A 13,998-nucleotide genomic window follows, 5' to 3' on the forward strand; every position below is an offset into this window, starting at 1 on the left:
CCAAAATGCAGGAAGATCCTGCTACCAACCTGCATTCTTGCCATCATAAGCTTGAGAAGCTTATCACATGCTTAAGGAGTTTCTAAGCCAACATACCACACTTACCTTTATAATGGGAACAAAAGAACCCTTTGACCTGTTTGGATTGCATGAAAAAAAATTTGACAGAAAATGAGGTAAATGTTTCCTCAGAAATTTTTTTCTCTTTCCACGATTTAGAGGATAATGATATAATTTATCATAGACTGGAGGTCCCTCCAAGTAAAAAATTGAATTGGTTTGGTTCAAGTTATCTTTTTTAAGTGCTAAAAACTTGTATGAAAATTTAGAAATATTTTTACTTTCCAAACATTTCCCAAAAAATCTTGCAATCCAAACAGGGTCTTAGTCCCATCATGCATACCATACACAGCATACATGGAAGAAGGCTTTAGATAAAACAAAACAGCAAACTAAGGTCTTAACTCAAAGTCTAGAAGATAAAGAAAAAAGTAAGCAACCAATGATGTTCAAAGTTTTGTTTCCAATTTCAATTCCTCCTGCAGTACGTTAAGAATGGCAGCAAACAAGGCCTCCTAGGACCTAACCACCACCTACAAACCTCCGGAGAGACTTACTTGATCTTCTTCTTAGGCCTCAACTGAAATTCAAAATCCAAACAGAAAAATAAGTAACTGGAGTAATAAGGCAACATTTTGAGTCATTGAAATAGTTTATGATATATGAGTGAGAGAATAGTGGGTCCACACCTGATTGCTGTGGCCACACTTCTTTTTCCTGCAATTCACAGCCCGAGGATGTAGGCGCGCATAACATCTGACAAGCGGAACACACCATAGGATATTTGAAAATTATATATACACCTTAAATGGAAGTAGAACTTGTTCCAGAAAATACAGACAATGAAATGAAGAAACATTAAGCTGCAACATTAAAAAAATTTAAACGGGAGTCATCACTCATTAATTTCTTAAACATTAATGAAACTATAGTGAAGCCAACAAACGGATGCTGGGAAGAGGAAGATGTAGCTACTCTTCAGACATGCACAGATCAGCTAATGAAGAGGCCAGTAAACTAGCAAATGGAGCGGTTAGAGGAAGATATAGCTATTCTTCCCGTGGACCATGAAAATGCATTGGGCGGAAGAGAGCAGTTTGCCATAACCACCACTGGCTCAATTCTTTAGCAGTGGAGACTGCAGCATAAAGATGCCAAGCAAGCCAGGTGTGGACGAAGGGGATTTAAGGATATGCCTAGACGAAGGGGTGTGTGTGTGTGTGTTTGATGTGTGTGGGTATAGTTGTCGACTCGTGACTCGTTTTGTTAATTTTCTGACTCGTGACTCGTAAGAGTTTTTAACAAGATGAGAAATTTAGTTGAAAAAATTATAATTTTATCAAATATGAAAAGATGAAGGCATAAATAAAGCACATAAAAGTAACACCTCATGAATAAAGACAAGATCTATTAAAAACTGAGTAAGTGTGGATGCTCTCTCATGCAACAGCAGCCCTGCTAGGGCCCACCATGAATAATACAATACCTGTACATGAGAGCAGACACCTCATAAATAAAAAAACATCTGTTGAAAAGTGAGTACGTGGAGATGTTCTCTCATGCAACAGCAGCCCTGCTAGGACTACCATGAATAAGACAAAATCAGTACACGAGAGCAGACACCTCATGCATAAGAAAACATATGTTGAAAAGTGTAAGTTAAGGGTGTCAATTATGGCTCGGGCTCGGAAGCTCGCTCGAGCTCGGCTCGAATCCTTAACGAGCCGAGCCGAGCCGGCTCGTTAAGCTTAACGAGCCGAGCCCGATTTAGGCCAGGCTCGGCTCATTAAGAATTTAATATATTTAAATATATATATTATATATTAATATATACACTAAAAGGGTTATCCAGGGAGTGAAAGGGGGAGGCAAAATATGTCACTTCATTTTTGGAACCCCATTTGTTACTCCCCATAGTGTAAAAAAAATAGTCAAATTACACTAGATAGGGCTGTCCAGGGAAGATGAGGGGTGTGAACTTAATATAACCCGAGCTCGGTAAGGCTCGCGAGCCTAACCGAGCCGAGCCTGGTTCGAGCCCGAGCCGAGCTTTTGAGCTTAACGAGCCGAGCCGAGCCTGGCCAAGCTCGGCTCGGCTCGTTTACACCCCTAGTGTAAGTACATGTGGATGCTCTCTCATGCAACAGCAGCCCTGCTGGGGACCACCATGAATAAGACAAAATCTGTACATGAGAGAGCAGACACCTCATGAATAAGACAAAATCTATTGAAAAGTGAGTTTGTGTAGATGCTCTCTCATGCAACTACAGCCCACGAAATGCCTTCTGTGAATTGTCCCTAGCAAATCCCTTTTATAAAAATATAAACTAAAACCTAGATTTTATCTAAAACCTTGAAATCTATGTTTTATCTGATAGAGAGAGAGTCTGGAAGAGGGATATACGGGAGAAGGGAAAGGAGATCGAGAGAAAGAGAGTACCAAAAGTCAGCCTCGATTTGGGTTTTGCTGGGTAGAGTCTAGTTTTTCTTCTAATCTTCTTCTTCCAATCTTCTTGTTCTTCTCACAGTCACACAGACGCACAGGGAGATCGAGAAACTCATGCCGTCCATATTCTTCCCGTAATAAAAAAGCCCTAATTTTTTAGGCTTTTGATTACGGTATATATATATTGATATATTCACCCCATTTAGTTAACTGGTACAGCCCCCTCTATTTTATAATTCGAAACAGAACAAAAAACACGTCTTAAATAAAACTCGTACGAGTGCTTTGTTTTCGAGTCGAGTCAGTGTGACTCGTACAAGTCAAAACACGATGCGTACGAGTCTTGGGCTCTGGCGAGCCAACTACACGAGTCGACTCGAAAACCTTGTGACTCAACTCGACTCGTACGACTCAACTCGCAACTCATGACTCGTATGAGTTTGATAACTATGTGTGTGGGTGGGTGTGGTGGTGGTGGTCGCGGGGGGTTAACCATATGCCTAGAGAAAGGGGATTTACAGGTTTTTTTTTTCTTTTGAAAGCTAATTGAAACATCCATCAAGAACAAAAAAAAGTTCAAAACACATAATTACTGCAGTATTTTTTTCAATTATCTTTGATTTCACAAGAAACCCATATCTCTATTTCTTTTCACTTGAGAGAGAGAGAGAGAGAGAGAGAGAGAGAGAGAGAGAGAGGAGTGGAATGTAGGGCAATCTCGTCACTCTGACTGCAACTTCTGAAAGCAGTAGAGCCGCGAGAGGAAGCCAAGATGCTAATGTGCGCCTATCGCACAATCGTGCGCCACGATTTAAACCTCTCCCGTGGAATACCACGTCACCCCATTGCTCAAGGAGGAAGCGCTCGGCCTAAGGCGCTTATTTATAGGTTGTTCAGCTTGGAACCTAACACGCGGGGGGAATATGCCTGTAAGAAGTCTCCATTGAACAAGGGAAGGAACTATTGGGGATCAACTTGTCATAGGGATGCAGGGATGATCTTGCGGCTGAAAGAAAGTTTCTGCTGTAAATGCAACTATATCTGCCTACTATGTTTCAAAGCTTATGGTTGCTAGAGTTATGATCTGTTGCAGCTGGGGAGCATTAACGGAACCTTCATGGAGTCTCATAGAGTTTCTGTAGGGCTATTTTAATGGGGGATGCCTCGCCCCCGCGGTCGTATATTGTTTACAGTTATCAATAAATTCATTATCTTTCAAAAAAAAAAAAAAAACTTAAGGATACAGATGCACTACACTTCACTGAAACAGGGCACTATATGGTAGCTGCTGGTCGCCAAGAGACATGGGGCCTCTTTGGATACCACTAAACATTACCCACACAGTCTTATATGCAAATAATAGTTATAGTAGTTTTATCCAACATAGCTAACGGCTTCCAAAGTGGCCTTAGTGTCCCATTAGCAAATATGGACTGGTTTTGGTGGTATCTAAAGAGCGCTTTAGAAAGCCAAATGAGAGGACCCAAGTATCTTTTTCCCTTTTGGAACATACAGGAGTGAAATAATCAACCTATTTATATAGGAAGACCAAAAATATTCTTCCAATGTATCATTTCTAAGTTTAATATAGGAAAGTTTGGCACCTCAATGTCGGCTCTTCGCCACTTGGGGCTGCAGTATGTTCCTGAGTTGGGTTGTTAGCCCATTAAAGCGATAAGTGAGCTGGGTTCAGAATGTCAAGAGACAGTTCAGTCCATCTCAACTCAACTCAACTAAGCCTTTGTCCCAAACTAGTTCGGGTCGGCTAATGAATCATTTAGAAAATTTCATGAAGAAGGTGAAAGAGTCCACCCGGCTCAAATTGATTAAGTCTAATCTTGACACTAGTTTGGTTCGTCTACATGCATAATTTTCTTCCAGTCTTTCCTATCCAAGGGCATGTTCTCTGTTATGTTCCTAGTTATCAAGTCTTTCCTCACTGTTTCTACCCAAGCTGTTTTCGGTCTGCCCCTTCCTCCTTTTACTCCATCAACTTGGCACGAGTCACTTCATCTCACTAGGTCATCCAAAGGCCTAAGTTGGGTTAGCCCAAACCATCTTAAGCGGTGCTCTCTCATCTTTTCCTCAATTGATGCCACCCCCACCTTTTTACAGATGTCTTCATTTTTAATTCTATCTAACCTTGTGTGGTTGCACATCCATCTAAGCATTCGCATCTCCGCTACACTCATCTTCTTGGTGGCCCAACATTCTGAGCCATACAGCATGGCGGGCCTCACATCTGTCTTATAAAACTTTCCCTTCAACTTGGTAGGTATTTTACGGTCGCACAGAACTCCTGAAGCATGTTTCCACTTCAACCAACCTGCTCTTATTCTGTGGTTAACATCCTCTTCAATCTTTCCTTCCTTGTGCAGGATTGAACCAAGATAGAGAAAGATATGCCTCTTAGGTACCTCCTGTCCAGTCATATTTACTACATCCTCACCCCGCCTCCTTACATTACTAAAGTTGCACTCCATATACTCTATCTTAGTCCTACTCAGTCTAAAACCTTTGGATTCCAAAGTAGTTCTCCATAACTCTAACTTATCATTAAATTCTGCTTTGGTTTCATCAATTAATACTATGTCATCTGCAAATAACATACACCACAACACCTCATCCTGGATACGCTCCGTAAGTTAATCCATAACTAGCGTAAAAAGATAAGGGCTTAGAACTGATCCTTGGTGCAGTCCTATTGAACTGTCGAGAGACAGTTCAGTCCATATCTGCCGTAAAACTGATTTTCGACGGAATTAGAAAGGCATATATGGTAGAATTCTAACCGTATAATACAACCCTAATTGAAATGCATACTAAGGTGTTTGACAACAATACCACCTGACGTCCTCCCGTGTCAAGAAACTAGGAGCGGAGAAAATTCTTCAAAGAATCTGGTGGGTGGGAATAATGGGTTAGCTAATCCTGTCATCACAGAGGCAATGCAACCTAAAAATCTAGATGGTATTTTAGAATTGTTCAAGTCTCAAAAAAAAGTTTGCTCCAATCAGTATAGCTAAACTCAATGCAAAAGCAAATTTTGCAGCAACGAAGATATGTTTCACAGGCACAATAATCCTGAAGTGTAGATAAAACAGCTTATTGTATGCATAAAAAAGAAAAAAAACCCACTCCGACATAAAATAGGTTCAAAGACAATGGACACCAACACATCCAACCTTTGCTTCTCAGGAACTATAAAATATCAAAGCAATTTCCCAAAAAAGATTTCTTTCAATTTTCGAATCCGTTCAGAAAATCATGACACCATGCTTAAACTCTATTATAAACAGTCGAGAGACCACACAAATGCAATAATTTCTAATGGAGAATCCTCCGCTATAAGTTTAAAATTTTGCATAAAAAGCTACAATTACACACAAAATCATGCAAAACTGATACTTACTTTCGGCAGATCATCTTGTCCTGGTTATACTTTCTGGCCAACGCCATCAGAGAGGGTTCAATAATCCCACCGCGAAGCCTCAGAACAAGATGCAGAGTCGATTCTGCAATTGAATGTCATCAAACCAATCAATAAAATTCTCAAAAAAAGAAAAAAAGAAAAAAAGAAAAAAAACATATTTTACAGGATGTGACAAGAAATATGAAAACAAGGGAGAATCCACGAACCCTTCTGGATATTATAATCCGCGAGAGTACGGCCGTCTTCAAGCTGTTTGCCGGCGAAGATCAGGCGCTGTTGATCCGGCGGAATTCCTGAAACAAATCCGTTAGTCATTTTCAGATCTATTTCTAGAAGAAGAAAATAAATGAAACGTAACTAGGGTTAGGGTTTTATGTAGGAGGAGATGGAATCACTCCAGATCTTGAATAATCTGGTCTAAAGAAAGGAAAATCGAGGCGAGAAAACGAAAATTAAGAGTTAGAATTTTTCGAAGATAGATAGAATCTGAATACCTTCCTTGTCCTGAATCTTTGCTTTGACATTATCGATGGTGTCGCTCGATTCGACCTCGAGGGTGATGGTCTTTCCCGTTAGGGTTTTCACGAAGATCTGCATCTTCTTCTACCTCTCTCTTTCCTCCTTCTCGTTCTTTGGCTGAGTTTCTTCTTATATAGGAGGGTTGGATTTAGGGTTTACAATTCAGCTTCCCTCTAGGGTTAGGATTTTGGCTTGGTGACCACTTACAGGTGTTATGATTTGGTCCGTTGATTTAGTGGGACACCATCATGACCTTAGAATTAGAGTGATTTCGCCCGTTGAATACTAATCGGGCCATCGATCATGAGGCTATTTGGTTTTGATAGTCCACACACACCTCTAGTCCATCCAAATGATCGGGTGACCAGATCAACGGTCCTAATCACTGCCCTGGTTCCCCATCGATGTTCGAGATGGTTCAGATCTCACGAGCCATGTGAAATTTTTACCCTATGATTGTTACCCTATGATTATAATCCCATGAAATTTTAAATTTTATTTAAAATTATGACAGCAGCTATTTCCTTTTTTTGCATCAAGCGTGCCTCTTTTGCACTATTAAATTTAGGGCAGTGATAAATTGAACAACTAGTATCTTAAATCGACCCCCATCTATCTCTCTCTCTCTCTCTCTCTCTGCACTGCCGAATATGGGCGTCGATTTAAGATTTATCGGAGTCGATTTATCACTCCCCTAAATTTACATGCAAATGGTTTTTAAGTTAAATATAATTACTCACGAATAATAGTTACAATAGTTTTAAAACTAATAACAAATGACTCCCAAAGCAGCCTTAATATTTCATAATATCTATTGGACATGAGTGAGTGCGAGCCTTGGCGCAACGGTAACATTGCTCCACTGTGCCCTGGTGGTCACGTGTTTGATTCACTGCGTAAAGCTGCGTACATCTAGCCCTCCTCAGACCCCGCAACGGCGGAAGCCTCGTGCACTGGGCCGCAATCTATCGGACATGAGACACCCACATGCCTACCATAGTACCATGTGGGCTGCCTTAGTGCCTTGTAATGTGCTATGCCACCCTATTGAGATCAATTGTAAAAAGAAAGAGGGAGAATTTTACACGAGGTCCAGTATTTTTAAAAAGTACAGTGGGGCTCACTTCATACTTTCATAGGATGAACCAAATCGCTATGGAAATAGGCTATACCCCATACTTCTAAATCATTTCCATAGAATGATCCTAATCCTAACTAAACCAATCCAAGGTTGGGCCCTGCTGTAGATAGGTCATGCCGCCCCATAGGATGATGCTGCGGAGGCTTAAAATCGAACACACGGTCAAGAAACCTCAACAGATTGGAGGGTTAGGATCATCCAATCGAGGACCAACAATTGAGTGATTTATAACACGTGAAGTGATATATTCAGGGAAATGATATATCCGCCCCTTTTATCACTAGGAACACCCCCTGTCAGTGTATCAATAACAAAAGGGGGGCTGCTGTACTCATGTCAGAAGAATTCAATGCCCTTGATTGTCAGTGTTGCCCTTGATTGCCAGAAACACTGACAGGGGGTGTTCCTAGTGATCAAAAGGGGCGGATATATCACTTCCCTATATTCACCCCTTTTCTTTACTGGGGAAAGACATTGGGGCAGCCCCCACCTACTGTATTTTTATTTTTTAATTTTTTGATAGGTAAGCTGGGATCAAACCCCCGAACTCGGGGTAAAAGAACATACTCTATTGCCAACTGGACCCACCCATCTTTAGGACCCGTTTGAATGCCGAGAAAATTTTGATTTGGAATTCTCACATTTTAAGCCCTTTTTGCGTTATTTGGATCTAGATCAAATCCTTGAATTTCCAATTCAACAACTCACAGTGAAAAAGATCAGATTTCCAAATAAGCTGTGAAAATAAGTAATTCGAAATCCACAAATCTGGCAGTTTCCTTTGCTCCTCAACCTCTCCCCTCCAGTAGGAAGTACCCCTTTACCTCTTTGGCACCCTCAACATGAGCTGGCAGATCTATTCATTTTGTACTCAAAACTCAATTCCAAATCCAAATACAAAATATGAGGTATCCAGGGCCCGTTTGGATGCAGAGAAGATTTTGATTTGGATTTCTCACATTTGCAGCCCTTTTTGCATTGTAATTTGGATCTGATGAAATTCTTAGATTTCCAATTCAGCAACTGACAGCGAAATAACTAGATTTCGAAATAAGCTGTGAAAATACAAAATTGTAAATCTACAGATCTGGCAGTTTCCTTCACCCTCTTTGCTCCTCAACCTCTCCCCTCCAATAAGAAGTACCACCTTCCCTCCCTCTCTCCCTCAACATGAGCTGCCTGATCTATTCATTTTGTATTCAAAACTCAATTCCAAATCCAAATACAATATATAAGATATCCTGTTGGGCCCGTTTGGATGCCGAGAAGATTTTGATTTGGATTTCTCACATTTGCAGCCCTTTTTGCATTGTAATTTGGATCGGATCAAATTCTTTGATTTCTAATTCAGCAGCCAACAATGAAAAGAATCAGATTTCTAAATTTATTGTGAAAATAAGAAATTGGAAATCCACAGATCTAGCAGTTTCCTTCACCCTCTTTGCTCCTCAACCTCTCCCTCCACTAGGAAGTACCCCCTTCCCTCTCTATCTCCCTCTACATGGGCTGCTGGATCTATTCAATATGTATTCAAAACTCAATTCCAAATCCAAATACAAAATGGGAGGTATCCAAACGGGCATATGCTTTTAGGTTAGGAGGGGGCTTACCTAAGCAAAAAAAAAAAAAAAGGGCCAGGGGGAGGGGAATATCATTTCCCTGATAGCACCCGAGAAACCACTAACCTCTTTTTCCTAAATGAGTTTAGAGAAGTTGGATTGCATTACAAATCATGTGTATCGTCAGTTCAAAAAGTATCACCTACCAAAGGGTTTCCCAAACACATCCCAACAAGGGAACCAAAGTAACAAAGTCGGAGCTATTGGCACTACCAATACAGCTCGATAATCAAGCTGAAATTAAGTGAAATGTATTTATCCCTAAAGTTTATCAGAAACTATAGTGTGTGCCCAAAATCAGATGGCATGCCGCCTAGAAAAGAGAGGCTCCCTTTCCTTTCTTGTCCCCTCCAATTTCGAAGTGTTTGCATCTCTGAAAGTTAAATAACACAAGCACAGTTACATATTGCAGAACCAATACAAAATTCCAAAAAAAAAAAAAAAAAAAAAAATTCAAATGTCAACCCAATATTTCTTCCATTACTCTGAAGTTTGAACAAGTAGACAAACCCAAATTTTCAAATATCGTTTTTTCAGAAATATGTGCAATAGAAAACGATGAGAAATTAATGCCCTTGAACTTTTTTTAGGAGAATGCCAAAGTCAAGCAGATATACACGATATCTCAAGATAAGATACACTACATCTCAAGGAAAAAAATATATATTCATTTCCAAAACTGGAAACGCTGGGAGATTAATATAATCCACATTTTTAAAACCCAAATTTTCATATAATCCTCATTTTTAAAACTATGAAAAGATAAGGTGAATTTTGGAGATGTAGTTATCAAAACAAATGAATTGTCTCATCACTGTTTAGAAGGCCTACATTTTAATCAGTTTTTTTCAAGAAGAGGATCTCTATATGAGTATAGATTTGAAACCACACGCACTCTCACAGAGGCAGCAAAGTAGATGTTTAACCATAGTTACCAGAAGCTTCCTAGTTTGACAGAAAGCTCGGAAGCTAAGGTCTTCTGCTTTCCAAATCTAGAGAAGCCTGCTTCCCATACGCAACGTGTGTACTCTTAATTAATTGGAAGCTTACTATTTATGTAATTATTATTTTTTCTGAAAGATAATTGCCTCCTTTTCTATAATGACGAAGCAACAAATTTTTTTTTTTTTTTTTAAAGTATATTATGAAAGGTTAAAGACAAGCCTTGCAGAGAAAAAGAGAGCACGAGAAGGTTAAAAAACATAACTTCTTTTATTACACCTATTATTGGGTGCTTAGGGTAGCAGGTTTCCAAATTTTCAAATGTGGTAAAAAAAAACATGGGGCATTTTTCAAAACTCTTGTTCTCTTTAATACAGTCCTCATTAATAGACACACGCACACACATGCATATATATATATATATATATATATATATATATATATGAGAAAACATTTCCTACACACTTGTGTAGGTAAGTTACCTACACACTAGCTTAAAATACAGTGGGGGCCCACATTGTTTGGATGATCCAAACCATTCATTTGAATGGTCCTCACATAGATAGGGTGTCCACAAAAAATCAGATCCATAGGATCATCCCAACCATTCAAACTATGGAGGCAAAAAATGGACTAATTTGTGAAGGTTTATACACGTCCATTTTACCTCCACAAATCGTAGGGTTGGGATGATCCTATGGATCTGATTTTTTGTGGACACCCTATCTCTGTGAAGACCATTCAAATGAATGGTTTGGATCACCCAAACAATGTGGGCCCCCACTGTATTTTAAGCTAGTGTGTAGGCAACTTACCTACACAAGTGTGTAGGAAATGTTTTCTCTCTCTCTCTCTCTCTCTATATATATATATATATATATATATATATATATATATATATGAGGAAACTGTCCAAACTTATGGTGAGCTAGCTTGCCCAATCAAATGGGTCCCACATTTTGGGGAGTGATCCAAACCATTCATTTGCAAGGCCTTATCATAGATAGGGTTATGTCTGTCCATTTTTGTCATCCACAAATGGAGGGGTTAGGATGATCCTATGGAGCTGATTTTTGGTACACCCCCCATCTATGTAAGGGACTTTCAAATGAATGGTTTGGATCATCCTAACAAAGTGGGCTCCCATGTGATTGGGCAAGCTAGCTCACCATAAGTTTGGTGAGCCAGTTTCCTCACATATATATATATATATATATATATATAGAGAGAGAGAGAGAGAGAGAGAGAGAATAGAGTTCCTAAGGTGTCACCTCATATAGCTTATATGAGGTGGCGCTTAAAAACATAAGGAGCCCACTTTGTTTGGATGATCCAAAGCATTCATTTGATACGCCCTCACATAGGTAGGGTGTGCCCAAAAAATCAACTTCATAGGATCATCATAATTCTTCCATTTGTGGAGGTTGAAATGGATGGGTATAAACCTCCATAAATCTGCCCATTTTTAACCTTCATAAATGAAATGGTTAGGATGATCCTATAGACCTGATTTTTTGTAGGCACCATATCCATCTAAGGGCCTTTCAAATGAGTGGTTTGGATCACCCCAAAAATGTGGGCCCTTTATGTTTTGTGAGCGCCACCTCATATAAGCTATATGAGGTGACACCTTAGGAACTCTATTCTCATATATATATATATATATATATATATATCATTCAAAAACACCGGTCGGACCAATTAATTGATGATACAAATATATATATATATATATATATATATATATATATATATATATATATATATATATATATATATATATCATTCAAAAACACCGGTCGGACCAATTAATTGATGATACAAATCATTCACCTGCTGGACCCACAATGCCGAAGCCAAGGTGAAAACCACTCACCAAAGGATCCTAGCCTTCAATTTACATGCCACAAATCAAAGCTAGGATTGTCCAACACGGGAAAATTTGGGTATAGCCCATCCAAACTCCAAAGTAGGGCCAGCAGGTGAAATTTGCATCATTAAAGAGATAATCATTAACCTCTGCTTTTGTCGTATGTGCTGTGCCAAGGAAACAAGTGCTCATGATCATATAACAAACAACTCAAACAGATTATCTTATAATAGTTCCAGCATTAGTCCATGCAGACAGATATATGTGAACTTCCAAATGCAGGGTAGAGAACCTCACCTTGATTGGATGCTGGGAGACGTGTTTACAACCTTGGCACTGTAGCCTTAGCACAATCTTTTTGGTAGTTTTGGCCTATAAAACCCCACCCGATTCAATTTATATCAATATTGACAGATATGTTTATTGTCATATATATAAATCATAGACTTGCCTTCTTTTTGAACACAGGCTTAGTTTGCCCTCCATAACCTGATTGCTTGCGATCGTACCGTCGCTTACCTACATGGAGAAATTGGATGTATAATTAAATTGAAAGCATAAAAAAGGCTAAAACTAAAAAGAAAGCAGGAGAATGAGCGATTGGGAATTCTTGTACAACTCACCCTGAGCGACAAGACGGTCCTTTCCTTTCTTATACTGAGTGACCTTATGTAATGTGTGTTTTCGGCATGCTTTGCTCTTGCAATATGTTTTCTTTGTTTTAGGAACATTCACCTGCATCCGGAATATGGATCATTATAAAAGGAATCCAGTTCCAGCAAAGAAAATATAAAGCACTCATAAAGATATACTAGCTATTAGTCGCATTTCTCCCAACGCGTTCGTTTTTTTTCTTCCGTTTTTTCTTCTAGTAAACACAAGGAACCATATTGTCTAAGAAGAGCACTTCATAACGCTCTGATTAACACTGATAAAGTTCCCGATAATTTAGAAAAGTTGCTCCTGTTGGAGTTTCATTATTCTATCTTGTGCATTTGAAAATGTGAACCCAAAAAAGAGAATAAATTCAGAGAATATCCAACTCATCGTAGAGGACGATGACGGGTTAAGACTAGAAGTTATTTATATGTTGTTTAGAAAGTATATATTACGTTTTTAAAGATTTCAACTGGTCTACAGATAGGTTTTGAGAATTCAATCAAGATTTCGGAGCTCTTGCACTGTATATGTGATAAAGTGATCAGTACGTTGCAGTTTTCTCAAATTTACCAACTTGGTTTTTAACACTACCCCCCTCCCCCTCTCCTAAAAAAAAATTGAATTATTTGATATCAGGGCAAGTTCTAATCCTTGGAGGTTTGCTGTGTGTAGGTCCATTGCTGCTCAAATTGGGAAGTCTAGTCACATGGGAAGTTTTGGGTTTAAAAGCTTGGAGAGAAAAAGAGATGTGGGACCTCTGCCATCAAATCAAGGGGCTCATTTGTGGGTTAATGTCTAGGACTTATAAAGAGTGATGATGACAATCATCAAAAGAAGAATCACCGTACAACTTTTATGTTTGTTCTCTGCGTCAAGAGCCATAGAAGAGGCCATTAATTCTTGTTGTTTTCTAGATCAGGAACATGAAACAACAATAGTGTGTCTATTTTAATTCACAAAAAACGTGAGGAAGAGACCATTTATTGGGAATGGACCAATCTTCAACAGTGACAGGGAAAACATAGAGAAAGATTGAGATCAAGAACACGAACAGGGCGGCCGTTTTAATACATGAAAACCATAAGAAAGAAACCATTTATTGGGAGTGAACCAATCTTTGACAGTGATGAAGAGAACATAGAGAAAGAGTCCGACCGATAGATATGTTTCTAATTCAGAAAGAGTTGTAAAGATTCTTCTCCATTCGGATGAAAGTTCAATTTTTTGTAAGTTTTGAATGAAGTATTTGCAGATCTAAATTTGATGAGGATTGCCTCCATGTTGAGAATGTAATGCCTATATTACGTG

At 39.1% G+C, this 13,998-nt stretch overlaps 2 protein-coding genes across 2 annotated transcripts; both read right to left on the reverse strand.

Moving 5' to 3' along the window:
• Positions 1 to 416: 416 nt before the first annotated feature.
• On the reverse strand, positions 417 to 6,613 carry LOC143888056 (ubiquitin-ribosomal protein eL40 fusion protein). Its single transcript, XM_077392346.1, has 5 exons — positions 6,434 to 6,613; positions 6,146 to 6,232; positions 5,919 to 6,021; positions 750 to 816; positions 417 to 640 (listed from the first exon to the last, which is right to left on the reverse strand). The coding sequence occupies exons 1-5, from the start codon at positions 6,534 to 6,536 to the stop codon at positions 614 to 616; spliced, it is 387 nt and encodes a 128-aa protein (XP_077248461.1). The 5' UTR covers positions 6,537 to 6,613; the 3' UTR covers positions 417 to 613.
• A 2,918-nt stretch (positions 6,614 to 9,531) lies between these two features.
• LOC143888770 (large ribosomal subunit protein eL42-like) lies at positions 9,532 to 13,584 on the reverse strand. Its single transcript, XM_077393180.1, has 5 exons — positions 13,534 to 13,584; positions 12,654 to 12,765; positions 12,482 to 12,549; positions 12,328 to 12,402; positions 9,532 to 9,591 (listed from the first exon to the last, which is right to left on the reverse strand). Exons 1-5 carry the CDS (start codon positions 13,582 to 13,584, stop codon positions 9,532 to 9,534), a joined length of 366 nt encoding a protein of 121 aa, XP_077249295.1.
• Between the last annotated feature and the right edge of the window lie 414 nt (positions 13,585 to 13,998).

This window comes from Tasmannia lanceolata, unplaced genomic scaffold, assembly GCF_043159265.1.
Source record: "Tasmannia lanceolata isolate RefF3 unplaced genomic scaffold, GAP_Taslan_0.1 ptg000012l, whole genome shotgun sequence".
Taxonomy (NCBI): domain Eukaryota; kingdom Viridiplantae; phylum Streptophyta; class Magnoliopsida; order Canellales; family Winteraceae; genus Tasmannia; species Tasmannia lanceolata.